General features: G+C 34.9%; 1 protein-coding gene across 1 annotated transcript in view; it reads right to left on the reverse strand.

Annotated features, from left to right (window-relative positions):
• Positions 1-11,991: 11,991 nt before the first annotated feature.
• The window catches only part of LOC137405414 (adenylate kinase 9-like), a 41,734-nt gene continuing 29,975 nt past the window's right edge, over positions 11,992-23,750 (reverse strand). Inside the window, exons 27-38 of the mRNA XM_068091664.1 lie at positions 22,878-23,034; positions 22,508-22,582; positions 22,075-22,410; positions 21,508-21,721; positions 20,859-21,060; positions 20,468-20,614; positions 19,880-20,072; positions 18,770-18,950; positions 16,782-16,989; positions 15,117-15,218; positions 13,346-13,563; positions 11,992-12,417 (exon numbers count right to left, since the gene is read on the reverse strand). Of these exons, the coding sequence (XP_067947765.1) occupies positions 12,221-12,417; positions 13,346-13,563; positions 15,117-15,218; positions 16,782-16,989; positions 18,770-18,950; positions 19,880-20,072; positions 20,468-20,614; positions 20,859-21,060; positions 21,508-21,721; positions 22,075-22,410; positions 22,508-22,582; positions 22,878-23,034 (2,230 nt within the window). The 3' untranslated portion in view covers positions 11,992-12,220. The remainder of the gene's footprint in view (positions 12,418-13,345; positions 13,564-15,116; positions 15,219-16,781; positions 16,990-18,769; positions 18,951-19,879; positions 20,073-20,467; positions 20,615-20,858; positions 21,061-21,507; positions 21,722-22,074; positions 22,411-22,507; positions 22,583-22,877; positions 23,035-23,750) is intronic.

Consider the following 23,750-nt stretch of genomic DNA (forward strand, 5'->3'; position numbering starts at 1 on the left):
AAGCACCTGAATGAATTACGGCTGCACTATCGAGATACACTCTTTCACAGTCCTCTTATTTCATGTATAATAAAAAACTATATTATGATTATGACATATATTCTCAAAAATAAGCATTTTCTCCTGCTTTCTTCTCACTCATACTATTTTAGTAATGTAGCCTTGCTTACTAAAGAGAAGTTTAGTGTGTAATGATAGCGTACTTCTTGCTGTTAGTATTCAGTAATCTTATGCTAAAGGGGCAGAAGTTATAAAACAGCAGTCTAGCTGTTTAGATATAGTGCATTGCTTTGCCTTTTTAAAACTTCTATGTATAAAAACTGTGCAAACTGAAATATTTTCGCAGAAAACAATTCCGTTGTCTTTTCAATCAGTTGTAATATACAAAATACAGTTTCTCATATCTGTGGCTCAAGAATGTCATTATTATTTATCATCAAACAAAGTTATATTGTGTTATATTAATGTTTTTACTTTTATTGATAGCAGCTATTATTCTTATTATTATCAAAACTATTATACTTAGTTCTGGGAGTTCTTAATTACTGAAGAGTGTTTTTGAACACACTTTAATTTTAGAATATATGTTATTAACTAGAAATTCCACTGTCATACAGCCCACGACCAAAGAGATGGCCAGAGATATTGGCAAAAAAATAAAGGGTACTGATGGTTGAGAAATGCAAAATTAGCAATCAAATGGCTCTGCAGTGCAATAGGATAACTGCAATGGTAGCTGTAATGTACTGGGTGTGGGTGTTATTATATACAACAATAAGCAATAATGAATGGAAAAGATGTTTATATCTTCCCCCTGCAACAGGAGAAATGCAATATTGGCCAATATTAGAAGTAAAATGCACTGATATTCTTAGAATAATCAATTTTATTAATATAGTAATAATAGAAAACCAATACACAATTTTGTTTACATTTCAAAACGTCATAGGTAGCAATATCGAAAAGTTGTGGTATTTATATATGTTTTTAGAAAATTTATTTAAAAAGTGTTTGGTCATGACAAACAACAACAATGCAAGGAAAATATTACACGTTTATATCTCTCCCTTGCAATAGGAGAAATGCAATGTTGGCCAATATTATAAGTAAAATGCACTGATATTATTAAAATAACCAATATTGTTAATATAGTAATACAGCAATAATAGAAAACCTATGAGCGTTCACGCGTCTGGAAGATTTCTGCAAACTGCAGCAAAATAAAAGCTGTTATAAAAGTGTTATAAAGCTGTAGGCCTAATTTACTGTAATGTATGTAATTCAACAACAATAAAGAAATATGTTTATTATAACTCTGAAATGCAAAATTAGAAGTAAAATGGCAAGCTACTGTGCACTATACACAGTTTGAAAGTTGGTTGCGTTGAATGTAGAATGGTTTTGATAAGCGATCTTTAACAGAAAGCGGTTAGGAGCATTCAGGCATATAAAAATGTAGCAAAATAAAAAATATTCTCGTCATGAAGGGGCGTTGTAGTTCGGCCCTAGCTTGTACATAGGTTGTAAAGAATTTCGGCTAACGTTTCAATTAATGAAACCTTCGGTGATTGGACAAAAAACACAGGCTGATAAACTGTGTACCACAATTTCGTACCTGTAAATCGGTCTACGCCTCAAACGGTCTACGTTTATTACAGAAACCTTCGAATAAATTCGAATACAAGTAAAAAATGCCATAGACTGATGAAATGAGCACGGTTTTCTCGTGAAATGCGCACTGCTAAATAGTTCTACAATCGGTCGCACGGCTTTATTGGCGTTTCAATTTTCGGTCTTAACTTTTATTAAACCGAGCTTTTCAAGCTTTTTGTGACAATTTTCGTTCAAATTAATCTGTCTATTTGTGTATAATCCGATTAGATGGGTAAGTTTTAAAATAATACCGACAGTTTACAAAGACTTGGTAACATATTTAAATAGGTTTAAATGTGTTTTGTATCGTTATTATACTTTGACGACTTTACATTCCGATGCTTAAATTTTTTGATGAAATTTCTTGACGAGGGTTCGTCTCATTGTTGATGAATAATTTTCGTAAGTTGTGTGCACATGCATTTATCATAAAAACTCCCACACTTCCGCTCCGCTCGTGTGGTCGTGGGATAATATTACAATTATTACCATTGCCATGTATTCTATCACATCATGCTAGTTAGCATTGGCAAAATAATGGTCTCCAGTATTTGGTATAGCCTGAAGGTTACTTTCACATAGTTTTTTATTTTTACTATTTTCATCGCTACAATTTTTTTCTTTGTCAACTTTAAATATTGTTATTACATGTATCTTATAATTTTCTTAATTTTAAAAATAGTTAATTATCGATTTAACTCTAATTAACTCTAATTATTGTTAGTATGTTTCCTTATCAATATTATCATTATATTTAAACTTTTAACTTTAAACATTATATCAAGTCATCGGTTCAGCACATCATTAGGAGTTGTCTCTTCCCTACAAAGATAAACCTTTTCAAGCTCAAAAATTATTTGTCTAACTAGACTACAAGCTGGTAGTTTACAGACAATGTTTGGTGCAAAGCCTATAAGCATCTAAAAGCGTGGGTGCCTTATGAGCTGGTCTAAATAAATAGAAGTAATGCATTCCAGAAGCTATTTAACTTTAAATTATTTACCTTCCTCTTCATCTTCTGTAATATATAATGTCTCTTCAACTGTTGATTGTGTTACTACTGACCAATGAAAAGTTTCATCTTTTGATTTTTTGTACATATCGCTGCCAGTAGCTGACCAATCACTGATCAGCTAAATGAATGGAAGCTAAACGACATTGGGATTCTGCTTCAGAATCCCAATGTCACCTAGCTGATCGCTCTTCCGCAGTATACTTAAAAATGATCTCACACATAATTTTAACAGATTTTAGCAGAAAATATCAGTATTTTTTATCATCTGCAACTTTTTGATTTGAGGTGATCTGAGTACCAGGATATTTCAAGATTAAAATTAACAAACCATGATCACAGTTAAACGCTCTGATTCAAGGAAAAGTACAATTATGACATCTATAATTGCACTTTGGAAAAGAGACCGACAGAATAGAAACACACAACTCCGCAACTCAAACTCAATAGCAAATATCAATAATGAGAGAGACTTTGCAGCTAGTGACAATATTTCAGCACGTATTTTCTTTCTGAGCGTTTTAATCACAATCAAATTTTGTTGATTTTAATCTTGAAACATCCTGGCAGTCAGATAACCTCAAACATCAAAAACAGTGTCAGATGATAGAAAAATACCTGCTCTCTGATAAAATCTACTAAATTATTGTGTGGGTTCATCTTTCATCATAGGATGTTAATGGCGAGACAGGCTTGTACAGGAAACTGAATCTCAAAACTCCCATCTCAAGTCTTTGACATTAGTTCAAAATGGCCAGCTGAAGGACTATATATAAATTGAATGGTCCTAGTTTAAACATTACTAACCTAATAGTATCTTATAACAGAGTCTATAAATAGATTTGAAACCTACCAACACGACTAGTGGCTCTGGTTGACCTTCTCTTAGAAGAGGCAGTGCTTGTTCGACGTGAGGAGTTTTCACTCCATGGTTTTGACCTGTTCTCTCTCTTTACGGACCGTATTCTGGCAGATTCGCTGTCCTACAAAAAGTTGCTAGAATTGTTCTTCAAATAAAAGCCTTAGTTTTCTGCAAGAAACTCGTTTAACCTTTGGTGTTCAGAAGTTGGGTGATTCTTTCTAATTGAACTATTAATCGCGATATGTGCACTCCTGACATTACCAATCTACCATCACCTCCTCAATCAATCATGATGACATTTTTTCTCAATCTTAGTTTAATTGTCTATTAAAAGAATGCTCTGTATATTATTTTACATAAAAGTTCTAAGTATTATTGTACCTCATTAGAAGTAGAATATAGCCTAATATGTTAACATACACTAAAATACTAATTTACAGAGTTTAACATTACCTGATATAATATTGTAAAGTAAAATACAATGTATGATTATATCGTAGACTATAGCTACCTATATGCAATAATTTACAACACGGTTGGACAAGATCAAATGTATCATTATATATGTACAATAAGGTGTAGTCAGGTATAAAATTGGTGAGTTGATATTTTAGTTGACACTTTAAAGTCTGGTTATAAAAATATAATGTAGTCTAATATATAAGACAAAACATGACATTGCAAAATAACTAAATTAATCTACCAATGTACCAACTCATAAAGTTGGTCACAAAGCTATTGAAAGGTCATCAAGAACTGGCGTAGTCAGTCAACAGCCACTCTGCCCAGATCACTGTTTCAAATTGCTTAGATCTCTATTCATAAAATTTTTATCAAAAAGTCAGTTTTTGTCTCTGCTAAGAAAGGTTTGAGTAGCAATTTTCGAAACATGCTCTGGCTTTGTACAAGTTTGATACAGACACGAAGACTTTAGAATAATAGTTTTGGATTACAAACAAATCGGTTTTCGAGAAGTTTTCTGGAATGGATTATATGCAAACACTAAGGTTTGACGATACCAAATCATATAACTGGCTGAAAAGCTAATGAGAGGTCACCAATCACGAGTCGAGCCAGCCAAACAGACTCTGTTCAGATCATTGTTTAAAATTTCTCAGATCTCTGTTCTTCCAAAAAGTTTTTGTACATATTTACGTCATGTAAAGAAGTTGTTTTTGAAAAAATAATATTAAGAAGTGTACCTCGGACTCCGCCAAACTTGGAGGAGGGGAGACAGATGTGGTTTTATATTTCATCATATCTGCTGACTGTTGTGACCCGGTTTCCTGGGGGTTTTTCCAGCGGTTGTCAATTCTAGAAGCTATACCATTCATGTGAGCCTTCCATTTAGTCAACTGTTTAGGCTCTATAAATATGGAAACAAACGATTTAGGGAAGGTTTGGCAAACGCCCGATTTCATCAACTTAAGTTCAGCTAACTAACACATCTAAAAATAAAAATTCAAATATAGATTAGATACAATAGATCTCAACTTAACAGCTGTGAGTAATTTTTTAGATAGCTCTAAATCCTAACACATTTTTTAGCCAAGTCACAATGTCGAAGCGAGTTTCATTTAGAGTGAGTACCAGCAAATAACAAAATGATGTCAAAATAATTAGCCTACAAAACTGGCAATTACTAACAGTTTTTAAAGAACTAGCTGCTGCTTTAAAATGTTTGTTGTTGAATAATTATAATTTTGGGTTTACTCAATTGTGTCCTAATCATAGGTTTTTAAAATAGAAAAAACTATGTTATTTTCTTAGCATTTTCTTCTTCTACATACAGCATGTACCAAAACCTTACCATAAGTAAGTTTACGGGCAGTCTGTGGTCGAGAGAAAGGATCTTTGTCGCTAATTTGTTGATCAGACACCGAAACTGGTCGCACACTGAGGTTAGAAGAGCTTTTGGGTCTTCGTAAGACTCGATTAGCTTCTGAAACTAAAATGTGTTCAGTCATTCAAACATGGATTGCAAGAGTAGTGCTGGTTCATATATTTCAAGCCATCTGTTGGATATCTAAAATCTATTTTGTTAAAGTAGGATTTTGGGGCACGTACTCATCAGTATTGCACTTCTGTGTAAACTTGTTTTATATTCAAACTTAATTCAGACGTTTCAAGGTTAACAAACCGACATAGCAAAAAATATACTTTTATGTCAACTAGGTCACTCTATTGCTACACAGTCAGTCATCGATTTATCCAGTAAAAGGTATTTTCTGGCTAAAAGCTCTTTTTATTGGCTGCATATTTTTTAAATGTTTTACAACTGTTAAAGTACAGTACGGAATCTACAATCAGGTTTACGGCTATGAAAAGCAGAACAAGATGTTTTTTAAATACTTATGTTGTTCTATTTCCACAAGTATTACTTTGTGAGGCTAACTAATACATAAAACAAAGGAAGTTTTTGCACCACAAGAAGATATTGAGGATATAATTGGTTATGTGCCATAGCAGAGGCTTCGCTTAAATTTCAAATATTTTTTCTAAATAATTGTGAAGGCACAAACGTCTCTCAGATATAAGAAGTGTACCTATTTGTACATGATTGCAACTCTTACAAAGATTTAACCCAATTTTTGTTTAAAATTTTCACTTTCAACAATTATCTGTAACAAAGGGTAACTTATGGAAAGATTACAATTAAATATTTATATTTTGATTCAGATTTTGTTGTAATCTGAAACTGAGAGAGTTATAAACAAAACGACAACTTGAGCTTTAAATATATATACATGACAACTCTCTTATAACTTGTGAATCTGATGTCTAGTGGTAGGCAGGAACATCAGCTGTCGTTAGTCTTGCCAACAAGATCAAAGCAGGTGTTATAACCGAATGCCCTTAGCTCATTGTACTAGGTATTGAACCGGAGCATATTTAATAAGTTATTTCTTAGAGGGTACATAAGAGGTTTAATCAACGATAACATTTCTTCTGCTAATTGGGAATCTGTTTGGTGCATAACGTCTGATTGTTTTTGCTTAATGAGGGAAAAATTATCTCACCACGAGTGAAGATTTCAGAAATCTCACCCATGGTTCGGGCTACAATTAATGCAAACAGGAAACCTCCGTAAGTGCTCTGCGATTTGCCCTTATTAGTTTAGTATTCCCTTGACATTTGAGGACCATGGCTTGGTAAAAAATAAGTTAGCTACGCGCGTGTGCAGTTTCATGGTGAGCAGGCAATTATAAATACATGTTAGCTTGTGACAGATATTTATAGCTAAAGATATATAGCAATGCATGTTAGCTTGAAATAGAGATAGTTTTTAGAAAATTTAGGCCAAATGTTTCACAAGCTTGCATATTCAAGATGATGGGAGTTTGTTTGTCACTACAAGCAAACATTTCTTTTTACAGATTTTTTGTAAGCGCTGTGATATTTAGGCCTAAAACCATAAGTTTTAGATAATAAATACAGATTTCCAACTTTCCCATTCAAAAAAGATAATGTCAAACCGCAAATTTGACTAAAATATAATACAGTATTATTTCCCCACTTGGCACTCTCGCAATTTAACTGCACCAAAGTATTCCTCGTTATATACACACCTTTAGGATTTAGGTCTGCTCTGTTTATATTTGAAGTTTGTTCAGAAGCCGCCAATGATGTCTCCGTGTCTGTTCTTGTCATGGTTTTACTCACCGCTGTTAAGTGAGAAGAGGTTGATGGTCTAGAGCTGTAGCCACTATCATTATCCATCTCTTCAAGTACAATGTGGATCAATAAGTTTTTTCCTAGAGGTAATTTGAAAGGCTAGTAGTAACTAAGGCTAGACTGAATGTTTTGATAAGTGGATCACTTTTACCTGCGGTCAGTATAGACTATTGAGCCAAACATGAAAGTCATAGTAAATCTGATATCTTGGACATGTAAAGAACTTCAGTAATATGGTGAGATGTTATATACTGGCAAGAACCTTTCTACCACAAAGTATATGAACTGCAAGACTATCACAATATGGTTATGACAAATTAAATTTAACATATTTTTATAGCGAAAAGTATAACCACATAAATATTGCTCTCTGTTTGATCATATCTATTTTTTGTGGCCACATGTTTCTAATTTTTTTCTAATCTTTTCAATATTACTAGAATCGTTACTTATTGAACTCTTCATGGTTTGAGAAGGTCAGAATATATTTTAGCTTTTAAAGTTTCTCTAGTTGTACTGAAACAAAACTTAGAGATAACAAATATTAAAGCAGTTCTAACACTTCTTTAAACCTACCCAAGGGCTTTTTAGAGTAAACCCACAATGAGAGCACATCAGCTCTAAAAAATATAGAATGGAGATCTTGTAGTTTTCCAATATATTTTGAACAAAAACATAACTAAAATAAGTTTCAAAAATCGAAAGAGTAAATTTTACTCTTAAATGTTGTGCAATTTAGCGATGGAAATTGACAAACTTCTGTTAGGTGCTCATTGTTGAGAAGTGACAACAGTGGCAGGTGCTCATTGTTGAGAAGTGACAATAGCGGCTACTCTATATCAGCCTCTCAGAAGGTCAGAATTGGAACTGTTGACATTGTGTCTAGAGTAATACTGGCTCGCTGTTTTACAAAATATTGTGCAAGATCTGTACTACAGACTCCCACAGCTATAGAGTGATGACAGGCAATCACTAAATATGTTCCACCTAATTATTTTATATACTGCATGTTTTACCTCTTTATTGCTCAGATTCAACTGTTAGGTTGCGAGTTGATTTAATACAGTTATACTAAGCACTTGTGACACATGTCACACAGTGCTTCGTATAATATATTGTCTTGTGACAATATATTGTGCCAAGCATGACAATACATGTCACAAAGTGTTTTAGCATGATATACTGCACTCGTGACATGAGTCACAAATGCTTGTGACACATGTCACAAGTATTTAAACTCACCTTGAAGACTCGATTTAGGGAAGTCTGATAAGTGGCTTTGAGATATTTTAGGCCTCATAGTTTTCCAGGGAGGCCTGGAATGGTTTGCCAGCATTGTGGTTCTTTTAATTGGATCTTTTTGAGTTTCTCAATAGCTCTGCCAAAGATCAGATGAAGTTGTGGTAATGAAAGTTCGCGCTTTCCCTTTAATAAGCTAGCACTTTCCTTCTCATAATCTTTGCATTAAAAGATACTCTGCCAGTTGTGCTATTAAAAAAGCTTCTACTAGTAGCATTGATACTTATGATTTACACCTACTGTGTTTATTCAGAGCAAAGATATAAACATGGAGACATTTGATTTTACTTTAGTAACAATAGTTATGGGTATTGTGAACAAATAACTATTTATCTGTACAACTATATTAATAAGTCCCACTTTATCAGTGTGTCTGTCTGTTAGTCTGTGTAAACAGGCTCCTACATTTTTTTGGCGGCCTTAATCTAGACTTCACAAACATGCACTCCGTGCTTTGTGCCAGGCCACCAATAATACTTGGTTTCAAAGCTCCATCTGGTTCCTAAGAGCTAACCTATTGAACACGCACCTGCTGACTATTTGATTGAAAACAAAAAAAGTTCTGGCCATCACAGCCCTTACTGTCATCATTTATTAAGTTTGATCCTAGTATACTAAAAAATTCTATTAAATATTATATTTGAATTATTAAAATATAAAATTAGTATGCATTATTAATATTTGCATACAAATAGACTTTTAATTTACTTTATACCTATTTTATACTCAACTTTCATATTTAAACAAATATATAAAAAACAAGCATCCTATGTACACAAATTACCTATATGAAAGTATATTAAAGTCAATTATGTATCCCTTACATGTGGGCACTATAGCAATGACATCATCCTGCTTAGTGAGTAGCTTGAATGAGAAGGAAGAAGTAGAAGGCTAAACCTATAAAAGGCTAATTTGTATTTTTATGTTCGATATAAGATGAGGGACAAAATATTTTAGTCTTATCCAAATTTGATGCAAAGGCTGCTCTGGTGACGATTGGTAAAATAAAGAGTAAACGATAAGCCAACTTTTTTAATCAACAAATACAACATTTGCCATTCCAACTTTTAAAGAAATGTGTTTGTTTTTTGCTGTGTGCACTATAAGTTTAACTAAGTATATGTTATATATACACGTATTTGTTGTATTTCAGGCAAGTCTGGCCAAGTATTTTTCTTTTGGTAAACTGGCCCCATTAATGCCAATTTGGCACCAATGGCACCCTTGCACCATTAAAGATTAGCTGGTATAATAAATAGGACCATAATTATTCTTTAGTATGGCCAGGTGGTTGCATGGTGTAGAGGTTAGTGAGCACGCCTGCTAGACTAGTGTTTATGTGTTCAAACCCAGTGCAAAGTGCTTTTTTCATTCATAGTAGTTCAAGCATTTTTAATTGCTATGACTGGACTTGCGACAGACCAACAAAGAACTAAATTTATATATAGACATGTCGGAAAATTGGCTGTTTCTTTTGACATGTATTGTAGCTCTTTATATTAGCATTATGCATGTACTTAGGTACTTTGTGTGTTTGCTTGTAATGACAACTTGACTCTTAGATAATTTTTAAATATTTAAAGAAGTTATCCGTAAAATATCTTTGTAAAACAAGATTTATCCCAACATGTATACCCAGTTTTTATTAAAGTCAATTTTTGCTTTTCAGGATTTTGCCCACAACTAGCGTCAGCACCACCAGTTGAGAACTGTTGGAATAATACAACCATCATCATCGTTTATTGGTCGACCGACTCTCAAGTTGCCGAGTTCAGAGCTTCAGGTTACTGATGATTGTTACAAGGGCTGTCACAGTGAGTCGCAATTTACTGTCTATAAATAATATTCTACTTACTGGAAAGCTGTTAAAGATTATAGATCCATTGATAGATCTATGTAATTGCATTTCTTGCAAAACTAAGGAAACTACAGATGACTATGGGAGGCAATCTATGCAATGAAAAATCATCAGAACAGAACGATCAACCTAAATTTGCAAGAAAACAATTTCAACACCTTACACATTATTAGCTTTGTTTTGTAAATCATGCAGCCTTCAGGGTTCAAATTTTCTATGTAAGTTGAGAAAAAACCTGAATTTTTCATTTTTAGTTCCATTTAGATAAATACTTTAAATCGGCATAGAAACGTGTAGAAGCAAGCAAACCGTCTCACACTTATCAATAACTACAGTAAAGCATGTTATGAGTTTTACCTCTACACGATCGTCTACTACTACTTCTGTTATACAAGCGATGAACTCACCGATGTTGTCCGTAGTATGAACTGTCACAGGAAGCGACTGAATAGACTAGACTAGACCCGTTCGATGCTAACAACGCTGTTTTCATCTAAACAACCCGACCGAGCTTGTCACCAAAACATTAAATATTCATAGGCATATTCAGTGGCCACCCGATATATCATTACTCTTTCATTAGATGTAATACAAAGGGAATAGCTAGCTCTTTATTATTATCTCTTGGTCGTATTGATTCTCTTGACACAAATGTTCAAAGCCTTTGAGACTTGATGCATTAATTGTTAACATAATGGCCAGTGAGAATCGAGATTGCTTGTCAACCACAAGTCGTCCTTATGACGTATGAGCTTGACCTTACGCTGATGACAGGGGTGAACCATGTTATTTAGGAGACCTCTTTGTATGTCTCATTTTTCTAACAAGGATCGAATTTATGTAAGCATAGTTTATCCAATGATATCCATTATCTTGATATCATGTGATATGGTGTTTCATATTGGCTAGCTCAAGGGCAAAAAATTGATTTTTAAGATAATTATAAAAGTAAGGTTTTTTACAGATTATTAATATACTGTGTTTACTGGTATAGCCTCTGAAAGCAAGCGTAATTCAAGAGCCTAATTGACATGTCGAGATGTCAATTAAAGGTCTAGGACTTTTTGGCATTACATTTGCTGGAGCAGGGTGTTTTGGCGCAAATATTCGACCACAGGTTACGAGCTCTAAAGTTATCTATTTTTTGTCTAAGCCTGCATTCTATAAATTTTCAAACCCATTCTATGTTATCAAATTTTTATATCAAAAACTAAACTTTTATTCTGGAAACAGCATTATCTGAATATTTAGAAGTTAGTATTTTTGACTCACTTTGTGTAAGCAACTTTTTATCATGAAATGCTTGGATAACGTATTTGGATATTGTTTGTACTAGTGAACAGCAGCTAAAACAGGTTTTAACCTTAAATGAGTAGCTGGCTCTTTTTCCAATATCTAAAATAAAAGAGAAGATAACTCTTGATCTCCCGTTTTAAAATATGCTGTAATATTTTATTAGCTGTTTGTCATACTTCTTAAATTTGCTACGAAAGTGTTTTCTGATGATGGTTTTGTTATCAGCGCGTGCATTTTATTAATAAATTTTGTGTTTTTCCAAAGCATTGTGATTAAATATATTAAATTTATATTTACAGCTGCAAAGTTTCATAAAAATCAACATGATTGTCAACTTATATAATTATCGACAAAATATTGAAACATTACAAGTATATAATATGCAGACACTTGCTATAGGCTGTCAGTCCACACAAAGTGTCACATTAGATGAACTCATATCACATAATATCTTTGCCAGCTTACTGACTCTCTATATTAAAACTTATTGGATGCTTTCATCTAAACATCAACTACCGGTGCATAGTATAGGATGCAGAACATAGCCTGTTGTCTCAATCTCTTATACAGCTTGACGGGAGTTTAACTGTAGAAATTGTTCTAGTTTATGATTGAAGTCAATTGGCCTAGCCTCAGGCTCTTTGTATCTCACAGTCATATTGTTGCCAAGATAGCGGATAAGGTTACACGTCTCCTCAAACTTTTCAAGTTTCTGTTTGTATTTCTTTCTCACATATTCTGAGCTCTTTGGGTTGAATGCTACAAAAACACAAATTACTAGATATTCGCAGCTTTATCACCCTCAATATTCAGGAAAGAGATAAGGAAGGTTTATAACATTTACAACCACTCATTTGAAACTTGGAGTAACGCCAAATGTTTTTTGCTGACTCCATTCTTAGCAAATAATGTTTAAAATAAAAAAACCGACTCAAGGATACTGAAAATTTAAAAACAAATTGAAACATCGCAACTTTACAATAAAATATATATGGTATCAATTTAGTAAGATTGAAACTTAATAGTATTTGCTCACTGAAAATAGGGTAACACTCAGACACGGCCACTAGCTGACTAAACTAAAAACAAATAAAGAAGCAACTTCCTTGACAGCAGGAACCTATTTAATGGCAAGGCCAGATAACTCCAAACATATGTTTTTCCATTTATTCTGAACACAGGTGAGAGTTTTCTAACACAAATGAAGGCAGACTAGTTGAGTGCCCTCAACATGCTGGGAACAGTGTTTATCAGCCAGCTGAACATGAGCTCAGGTTTAGGTATAGCTGAGCAAAAGGTTTATAGGGCCAAAGAGAGTTTATATGAATGTAGGCCATGAGACAACGAGGAAGAGAGCTGACACCCATAGACTACTGCTAGAAATAGATAGAAACAATCAATGCGATATTTGATATAATTTCTGTCAAAAGGCGGAAGTAAAAGTAAAGATATCTATTTTAAACAAACTAGATTTGTAACATCCTCAACTTTAATAAAAGAGATTTTAAACTAGAGCTCTGGCTGGATAACAAGGTGAGTTGAAGTGCACATACTGACAGTCTAGCTCTATAAATAACAATGGCATAACTCTTTCTCTCTGATGCTTATTCATAGACTTAACGTGTTCCAAATTTATTTAAATGGAGAATCTATTTAGCCTTAGCGTGTATTCGAATGCTTCACCCACCTTTGAGATGGTAGGCTATATAAATGAGGGCTGACTGAGTGGCAGTAAGGAAGGGAAACTTAGGCTTGAATGCTCCACATTTGTTCATAGCCTTAGTAATCGGCAGTGAGACGGACTCCTCCATGTAGCCGAGCATAGGGAGGCGAGTGACATTGAGAGGGTCTTTACGTGGAGGCAGTTTGTGGGGCAGCTTAAGGTTAGCATACTGCTCTGGAAGCCTATAAATAGATAACAAGAACTGTATTAGCCAATAACGACTAATCTAAGAAACTGTTTGACTTGACCTGGGTTTACTAACATATCTGATTGGACAATGAATAAGTGGTTTTTAATAAAGATTATTAAGTGCGGATAGGGAAAGTTCATCTGAACAGACTGTGTTTACAAACTTGTGAAAAAATCTTTTTATATGTATATATAAATTGGAGTTTTTGTTTGTTGGTTTGTTAGTCTGTCATATCTGCCATATGTCTAGTTATAGCGATAAAATACGCGTGCTGACAGTACTTGGAACAAAACAATGCTTCCCACTAGAATTGAGTTTGGAAACACCAGCTTTGAACAGGTACTACTACACCACTCGGCCACCTTACCATACTATGGAATATTTGTGAACATACTTATTAGACCTGGACTGCCGGTGTGCTAAAAAAATATTTTGCGCCCCGACTTCCCAAAATGCTATAAATATATATATATATATTTATAGCAAAAACTTAATTAAACTTATAGCACACACAGAAATAAACGAATGCCTTCATTTCAAAGTTATAATGGCAAATGTTGTATATACTGATTAAAAATAAATTTTCTGCGCAAAAGAATTCTTTATATCCCGATGCTGGGCATCCATCTAGTATATATACATGTATATACATGTATATATACTAGATGGATGCCCAGCATTGGGTATCCATCTAGTATATATACATGTATATACATGTATATATACTAGATGGATGCCCAGCGTTGGGCATCCATCTAGTATATATACATGTATATACATGTATATATACTAGATGGATACCCAACGCTGGGCATCCATCTAGTATATATACATGTATATATACTAGATGGATACCCAATGCTGGGCATCCATCTAGTATATATACATGTACATATACTAGATGGATACCCAATGCTGGGCATCCACCTAGTATATATACATGTAAAGATTGTCAAAGCCTTGTACACATCTCTGTTTATTACCCATGCCACGCCAGACATTCATCTAGTTGGACACTAAAAATGAGTTTTAGGTGAACAAAGTGTAGTTGAGCAGCAATGAGATCTTTAATTTTTCAACTTAAAACTTTTCGATGGGTTTAAATCAAAACCACTACAAAGGTAGTTAGACTTACACAAGCCAATTGGGTTAAGTTCGTTCTAAAGAGGATGATACCTGACGGTATCACTCACCATGACCAAAGGGACAGCAAACGAAAATACTTGGAGCATTTCAAATTTACAGAACAGGCTTTTAGTTAATTCAAATCATGCATTATTTACAACTTCAGTGCAATGCCAGACAAATGAAGCTACATCTCATTTCATACATGCATATAGGCTACCTGTTTACCTCATAAAGCATAAAATCGAATAGAAAAAATAATATTGCATGTCCAACTCATATCATCATTTTCTTCCAGCCATATGAGAATACCCACCAATCTGTAGCCTAGAGTAGCAGAGACTTGATGAACAGGAGGTGACAAAGCGCATATTTTTTGCTGCAGATTTAAAAGAGAAACTTGAAGGGGAAACAACTTACCTTAAGAATTTAAGGAGTTTTTCTTCTGACTCAAATGAGTAGAGTTTGTCAAGATAGAGAACACAACCGAGCTCTGCATTTCCTGGCACTATAGCTTCATATCTGTAAAAAACCATCGGCAACTTTACCATTGGAAGTCAACAGCCCTAAAGCTATTTGGTCTAAACCAACAAAATTTGATTTTAAAAACTGATCAAGTTTCGTAGTGAGTGTTCTGAATGCTTGATATGTAATAAAATAAAATAATAGTTTTACAAAAAAAATTTTGAATTGAATAAATTTTAATTCTGTATGTAGAAGTTATGGTAGTTTTCGAAAAACTCAGCTAAAATAGCATGATATAATAATATGAGGTTTTGCATAATATTTATACTAAGTTGTGTCATAACACAAAAGCATTTATATTACATAGTATAAAATGAAACTTGAAGTACGTAAAACTGGCTGACATATATGGAAGGTGAAAGCTTGAGGTTCGAAAGTAAAAAGATACATCAATCGAAATAATCAGAATACTTTGTGAGTACAAGTCAAACAAAAGATTTCCATGTATAGAGAAAACAACTCTCGGAGGTCAACAAACGATCCCTTAGTAATGTATTTAGGTAATATTGGTTTATTAACACTTTTTGTCCAAAACAATTTAGCCAAAGTCTTACTTGATATTTTGTAATTGGCAAAAATTCATTATTGTATTAGAATTTTATACTGCGTGTCACTACTATAACCCTTGTGCTGCGTGTCACTACTATAACCCTTGTGCTGTGTGTCACTACTATAACCCTTGTACTGCGTGTCACTACTATAACCCTTGTGCTGCGTGTCACTACTATAACCCTTGTGCTGTGTGTCACTACTATAACCCTTGTGCTGCGTGTCACTACTATAACCCTTGTGCTGCGTGTCACTACTATAACCCTTGTGCTGCGTGTCACTACTATAACCCTTGTGCTGCGTGTCACTACTATAACCCTTGTGCTGCGTGTCACTACTATAACCCTTGTGCTGCGTGTCACTACTATAACCCTTGTACTGCGTGTCACTATTATAACCCTTGTACTGCATGTCACTACTATAACCCTTGTACTGCGTGTCACTACTATAACCCTTGTACTGTGTGTCACTACTATAACCCTTGTGCTGCGTGTCACTACTATAACCCTTGTGCTGCGTGTCACTATTATAACCCTTGTACTGCGTGTCACTACTATAACCCTAATGCTATCAGCTTCTGGCAAGAATGAACAAGTTTAAGTTTTAAATCTATGTTAAATAAAATAAACTCCAGAGCTTTCCATTAAATATAGCCGATATATTAGACCCCGAAAGGCTTGTTTACATAAAATAATAAAAAACTTTCTTCGTTTCTGTTCTTGGACAGTTGATCAACTAAAAAGATATTGAGAATGTTTTGAAAATGATTGATTCAGTGCAGAGCAAATGACATATTTTATAAAATCAACTGAAGTTATAGAGAACTCCTTTGGGTTGCACTGAAAATGAACAAACAAAACCAATTTCACCAAGCAGCATTACAACCAGCAAAACCATCAGCCTAAAGAAACAGTGACTAAACATGCCTAAGTGCCATGAGTAAACAGAAACCATGTAATCTTACTCTAGCTAAGTCAATGTCATCACACTGACAGGCAGAGAAAGACCTACCTAAGCTTTCCATCTAGGAATGTGACTGGACAGTATCCCTTGAGTTCTAGGGGAGCAGGAAACATGGACTTGACCTGATCAGGCGTTACTCTTTTGGGAAGGAGGTTTTCTGCTGGCAAACGCCTCGGCGCCATTGGAGGAACGTACATCTCTGGGTTGGCCAAGAACATGTCTCTCTCTTTTCCACCCGCACATTTATAGTAGTGACCTAAACAAGAAATTGATTTATTATACTAGTTCAGAACATACTTGTATGAAGTCGTATTCCAACATTCCTTAATTGTGTTTCCAAGTTTCAGTAATATTGTTGAAATATTTGTTAAAACAAATATTTTTATTTTGCAGTCATTATTTAGCATTTATAGAAACTGTTTAAACTGAATGATTTATGCTAATTAGATAGAATGTTTTATACAGGTGCTTGTGTGTAGCAAGAAATGTGACTAGACTAAATTGAGATCGAATTTACTTTAAAATAGGCCTATGCATTTTTGCCTGTACTAATGTTTATGTATTCCAAAAGATATTATATTATATTAAAATGTATAAAATATGTTATATTAAATGAGTACCCAGGCAGTCCAATATACAGTAAGAGACTGTCAGGTGTTGTTAGGTCAGGCAGTTATTCCCTGTCATAAAGCACAGGGAATAACTATCTGCCCAATTATTCCATAGTTTGTCTGTAGTATTTATCGTAAATTTCAAGATATATGCGGAAAATTTGGCACAAAATATCAAACTTAAAAATCTATTCCCAACTTCTACAGCATTTAGTTTTTTCATGACAAAAATTCTAGAAAAATTCAACTTCCAACAACCACCACAAATCAAGACTACATGATATAACATATAGGATATAGGATTTATTTATAAACTAGTAAAATACTACTTATACTACTCAACATGAGATGGTTCAAACACAATGACCCATTCTTTACCATTCAAATTTTCATTGCTAGGATTATCTTCTAGAAAGTGTTTTTTTTCAAATTTAATGGTTTTTTTCAAATTCAATGGGTTTTTTTTCAAATTTAATGCTTTTTTTCATAGTATCTGCCTTCAAGCCCACACTTCGGTAACCTATTTGACATATCCACTATCGTCAATCCTCATTTTTCTCGTACATGAATCATGATTCCTGACAGAATCTGTCTTGCAGCATGGCTTTTCTATAAAACATGTACATATTATAAAAGGTGGTGGTTTTGTTTTATTGGTGGGGCAGGCCAATACGATAGTGAAGTATTGTTTTTCATGCCTTGTGGTCTTCATTACAACTTTTGTCTCTCGTTCTTTTGTTAATTGTTGCACATTGACAATAGCGGAACAAAAACATTGGAGTTTTTATGGTATTTTTTAACGTCATTTCTTCAGCTAGACATCACCCCCCGTCTCTGATGCCTAGCTGAATTGTTAGCGATCAAGCGATTTGAGCCAGTGAAGGAGGTCGACTTATACGGCCGATATATGTCAAAACCAAGATTTTTAGCTCAAACTTTAGACCTCGATTGATACGCCGGGTTGAGTTGAACTTCTGAATTTATGGTATTCGCCTATGCTAATCACAGTCAATCAGGTTAGATGGTAGCCTGCCCGGCTGCTAAGTTGAAAGTCTGGGTTCAAATACGTTACAATGCAGTCTTTTCCCTCAACCTTCAACCGTGGCTTCAAGCCAACGAACAGCGAACGAACGCAGCACTTATTATAGTAAAGATTACATCACATTAAATTATTTTAGATTATATCATAATATATCACAATGTATTAAATTAATATATTAATAAACTTTTTAGAATCACTTTTCAATTAATCAAGTTACTTTATAACCAGATTTATAAAATATTTAGACTTACAAAAATTACACCCCTCCCGGCAACAAAAAAGTGTATCTTTTCCCAAAATAGGCCGCAACTTTTAATAATAGTAGTTATATAGTTGTTTTGCTCGCAGTGCAAGGTCAGCTTAAAGGATAGTTGAATACCGACCTCTGAACTCTACTGCATAAAGGAGGGAATCTGATACTCCACAGTTGACCAATTCTCCAGAAGCGAGGCTGACTGGACAATACTCTCTGAAATCACCCAATCGCGCCTTGAACTCACTTGGGGTTATACAAAGGTCATACACGCTTGCTGCTTTTCCATCTGCAACTCTTTCTAAGTATGTCTGCAATCATCAACAGTTACAGAGCCATCAATAAGAAAAAAGGGGTGTATAGAGGGGTGAATACGAAGAAGGAAGGGGGTGTATTGATGGGTGAATACAAAGAAGGAAGGGGTGTATAGAGGGGTGAACTGGAAGGTGCCAGGTGAATTAATCATAGAAACAGCTAAGGATGGTAAGGTCTAAGCGGTTCCTATGAATACAGTGTTGCCTGACTAATACAGTGATGGCTGACAGACATGTTAATGGCTAATTGTCACTATGTTTTCATGACACGCACGATGCGCAAATTTGAGCCAAACCGCAAGTTAACCGCATCATAGAAATGGCATAAATCTGCAAGCTAAGCGAGTTTTGCTATTCGCAAAACTTTATCAAATCCATTATGCTTGCGAAACAGCACTTGTGAATTATGCGCAATAAAATACCGCGACAGCTATTCAATTTTAAACATTTTTAGTGCTTCGGTTGTCCTTTCTCAATTGAGTTACACATGTTTGCATCGATAATTATTAACTTATAGCATACAATTCTTCACATTTTTTTAACAAGGTGCCGGAGTCAAACAGCACCATGCACTTGTCCATAGAAACACTCAATTCGCACTGAGTAACACAACTCCAAATCTGCATGATGCACTTCAAGCGAGTCATGGAAACATAGTGAATGATGGTGATGCCTGACGGCTTCAGTGATAATCCAAAGTTACAGTAATGGTGAGATGGGAAGAGTTATTGAAGCATGAAAAACACAAATGCTTTGATTAATCCATGAACAAGGGGTGGGTAGTAAAGAGGAGGCTGGTAGCTTAGGGTCCACCGCATACCACCAACAAGGAGAGTATCTATGAAGACCATTACAAATGAAACAATACTATCAGAGATATAAAAGATCAGAGCTCAGAGATCACGGTATGGGCCTAAGGCTAATACCTGTATAGTTTTGACACTCTTCTTGGCAATATCGAGAGCCTCACTCCAGACCCACCATTTGCTCCTCTCAACTTTTATCTGGTCAAAGTTCATGTGCTCCGCGCTGTACCATTTGACAATGTCTGCGCTGTGTTGGTGGTATGAGTTGATCTTCACCGTTGCTATCTGTGCAGAGTCGTGCTTGGGGTAGGCCCTGTCAGTACACAAACATCGACAGTCTTAGAATAGTTTTTATGGAACTTGGTCGCATGCTAAGTTTCTAGAACATTCTAATGATAGCGTATAATTAAAAATTTGTAGGTTACTCCAGAAAGCTAACATAGATTTGTTTCAATAAGCAATCACTTAGCAGCTGATCTGACTTGTGTATTCAGCTAGTCTACTGGCCACCCTACTCATTAGATATTAGCCAACAAATCCACTTATCAAACTAAAATTGAACGAACAATACACACAGAAATTAAGACATTCAGTGGAAATCTACAATACTATCTTAATGAGTTGCCTATACATGGGCTACTACAGAAAGTTGGCAGCTGTGCAGACTGATTTTAAAGTCCAAAACAAAGCAACCTAAAACTGATTTACCTAGTTGGGTCAAGTCTGTCTTTGGTTGACCTCACCATGACCTCCATGTTGCTGCAGGCCAGCTCTATAACTCTCACTGGTATGATGCTAGCCGCCTTCATCAACTCCACTTGTTTCATATTCATAGGGAAACCATCGAGGATATACCTGTAGGAGATCAAAGCTTGCAGCCATATTCTTAACAATTTTATATCAACCAATACAATAAAACCTCTTCATAATTTGATGGTTCGTATCGGTTAGTAGAACACAAAACTAACTAATCATTTAGCAGAAGAAAAGTATTCAATTGAATTTCCATATTTATTTAATATATAATTCCACTAAGCTGGTTTCAACAATTTTGTAACAGTTTATAGTAGTGAAGAGCAGAACCCAAATAATATCTTACCCTCGTGTCGTACAGTTCATGTCCATAAGTGCGACTTGCAGAGCGCCTATAGCAAGTTCGTCTGTGACTGGCTGACCTTTTTTCAGGCATGACTGAAGTTGGATAGCTAAGTTTGTTTTTGGTTGATTAGCTATTACAGTTCTCATAGCATCACCCAATGACATCCTTATCACTCCATATTCTGATTCAAACCGACGTGCCACTATAATAACAAAGTAACAATGACAACAAGGCACAGGTGGTTCATTGTTTGACAAGGTGAAAACTGACATGTGACAGCAAGTTAAATACCTTCATCTTTCATCTGACTGTAAAAAATATCTAGACAAAGTTCTCTCTGGTGTCGGATTTTGTGCAAAAAATGGAGAATTTTGTAACTATTAAATTAAAGCTGACAAAAATAATAAAATGTGCAGTAGCGTAAACTTAAAAAGTTGTTATTGAATAACGCAAGTTTACAATTTATGCAGGGAAAATTCTAATACATGTAGTTGGCAGCAAGAGAACACAGCTTCCACTCACATCTTAAAGTATCATTTTGTTTGAGCCAAACCCGCCGTATGATTCTATTATTGTTCAATATAAAACGCTTATCTAAACTTTTTGTGGGAACTAAAATATCATAAAGTAAAACTTATCAAGTACTCACAGGTGGTCTTTCCTGACTTGGGCGGTCCAATGAGAGCTATCCTGATTGGTACAACAGGCTTGGGTGAAGGCTGCTCGAGGTAACGAATAGGATGCTGCATAAAGAGCTCTCTGTTGTGTGCCGATGACAGATAGTAGATATACCCTCTGTATATAGCTGGATATGATGGGAATCCTACCCCATGCATTGGTTGAACACAACCACCTTCTGTCAGCTGTAATCATACATATAAGGGCTTAATACCACAATGCCATTCTGTAAGGTCTACCGAATCCTATAAAAACGACATAAAAACTGACAAAAACCTAATTTTATACTGTTCAATAACAATTTTAGGAGAAAGGATTTAGTTTTGACATTTTATAAGAGAATATCACTAGAGTATGTGCGGATTAGCTTATAAGAAAAACGTTGATAAAATCATGGAGTAGCTTTAAACATTCAAATCTGGATAACAACATTAATAGCAGTATTAATACAAAAGATTCTTGATAACATTTTGTAAGATTTTTGCATTTGCTAAATTAGTAACTTGTTTGAAAGTGAGCTGGTACCATAAATACATACTTCCACCGGGCACCATCTGCCGAATCTACTAGGTTGCTTGTATCCAATGGCGATCATCCTGTCAGCGAGCTTTTCATTGATGGGATAAACTCGTTCAAACATGCTATCTCTGTATTCAGTGTAAGGCTTCAGAGACTTGTAGAGCTGATAACGAATGATATGGGGCTTTCTGCCACCTTTCACCTCTACATGTGGAATCAACACGTCTTCGAGGCCTTCGGTGACAGACGAGAGACGGTTTGTGTCATTGTCGTACAACTCAGCGAGGTCATTAGTCAGTCGATCTCTTGCATCTTCCTCTGTTTCTTCATCATCCTCTTCTTCCTCCTCCTCAGCCTGAACGCAAAAGAATGGTTATTACCAGACTCAAAAAGATGTAACTTTGTGTTTTACTAATTTATTGAAAAAATGCTGTGTGTAGGACTTAAGTTACCTCAAACTCTTCAGCTAGAACAGCTTCAATATCCTCTTCCTCTTCTTCCTCTTCCTCCTCAACCTCTTCTTCAGCCTGACAACAATAAACAACAATGTTTTCAAATGCATTTAACAAATGATTTCAAACATCTATTATAACGTTAAAGTACATCAGATTTATGCCAATAACTATTTCAACAAGAATGCTTTAGCTGCTAAGAAAGAGTTTCTAACAGGAATGCTTCATCTACTATGAAAGAGTTTTTAGCAAGAGTGCCTCTCATTAAGAAAGAGTTTGTGTAGAGCTTATGGCTGGCTATGAAAACTCACTCAAAGAGATATTCTTTGATGAATACATGGATTAATTTAAAAAAAATGCAAGCAATCACCTCTTCATCCATTTCTTCCTTCGCAGCCTCTTTCTCAGCTCGCCTTTCCTCTGCCTTTTTCTCTTTCTCTTTTATTAGCTCCCTCCGTCTCTTCTCTATTTCCTTGTCTCGTATCTTCTTTGCTTTTTCCTTCTGCCTCTGTTTCCTCGCCAATTTTCTATAAAAGTCAACTAAAATTATTGCAGTAAAAATACAAATTCTACAACCCAACAGCAGATTTAGCCATAAATTGTGTGATTGGTTTGTAGCTGTACACATTAAACATTTCAGAATAAACAATTCGATTTATAGTTAATCTAAACCAAAGTACTGTCGCATTTATGACAAACAGAATCAAGCAGCGTCAGCAAGCTTGTTAACAAGTCTCAAAGTATTCAGCTCGCTGTTCACTGGCTAGTTTAGCTATAACGGCCGTATTTTCAAAATGTTTGGAGTTGCCCTTCCAATAAGTTGCTTTTGATTAGAGAATCTTCGCAATCTTACAAGTTATTTTTTCAACAATTTGCTTCTAATCCAAAATTTTCAAGCGCGTATTGAACAAAAAGGACTTTAAGAATAATATAAATTTATTGTATAACGAAATGGAGTTAATAGAATTCTGGTAAGTATTAAATTCTTTTTAAAATGTGCCCATCGTGAAATTCAAGGTAAAACACTACTGAGTAATTTGAACCCTTTCACAGAAATGGAACCCAGATATTCAGATTCCAAGCCAGGCATGCTACCAATGCGCTAGTCAACCACCTTTCTACGCCACAGAATAATTATGCACATAGTTATTACACATGATGATCTCTCAGAGCGCATGAGACTCCCAGCGTACTGGTAAGTATAATATGAAGAGAAACCGCCATTTAAAACTTTTTATTTTTG

This window comes from Watersipora subatra, chromosome 9 (genome assembly GCF_963576615.1).
Source record: "Watersipora subatra chromosome 9, tzWatSuba1.1, whole genome shotgun sequence".
NCBI classification, from domain to species: domain Eukaryota; kingdom Metazoa; phylum Bryozoa; class Gymnolaemata; order Cheilostomatida; family Watersiporidae; genus Watersipora; species Watersipora subatra.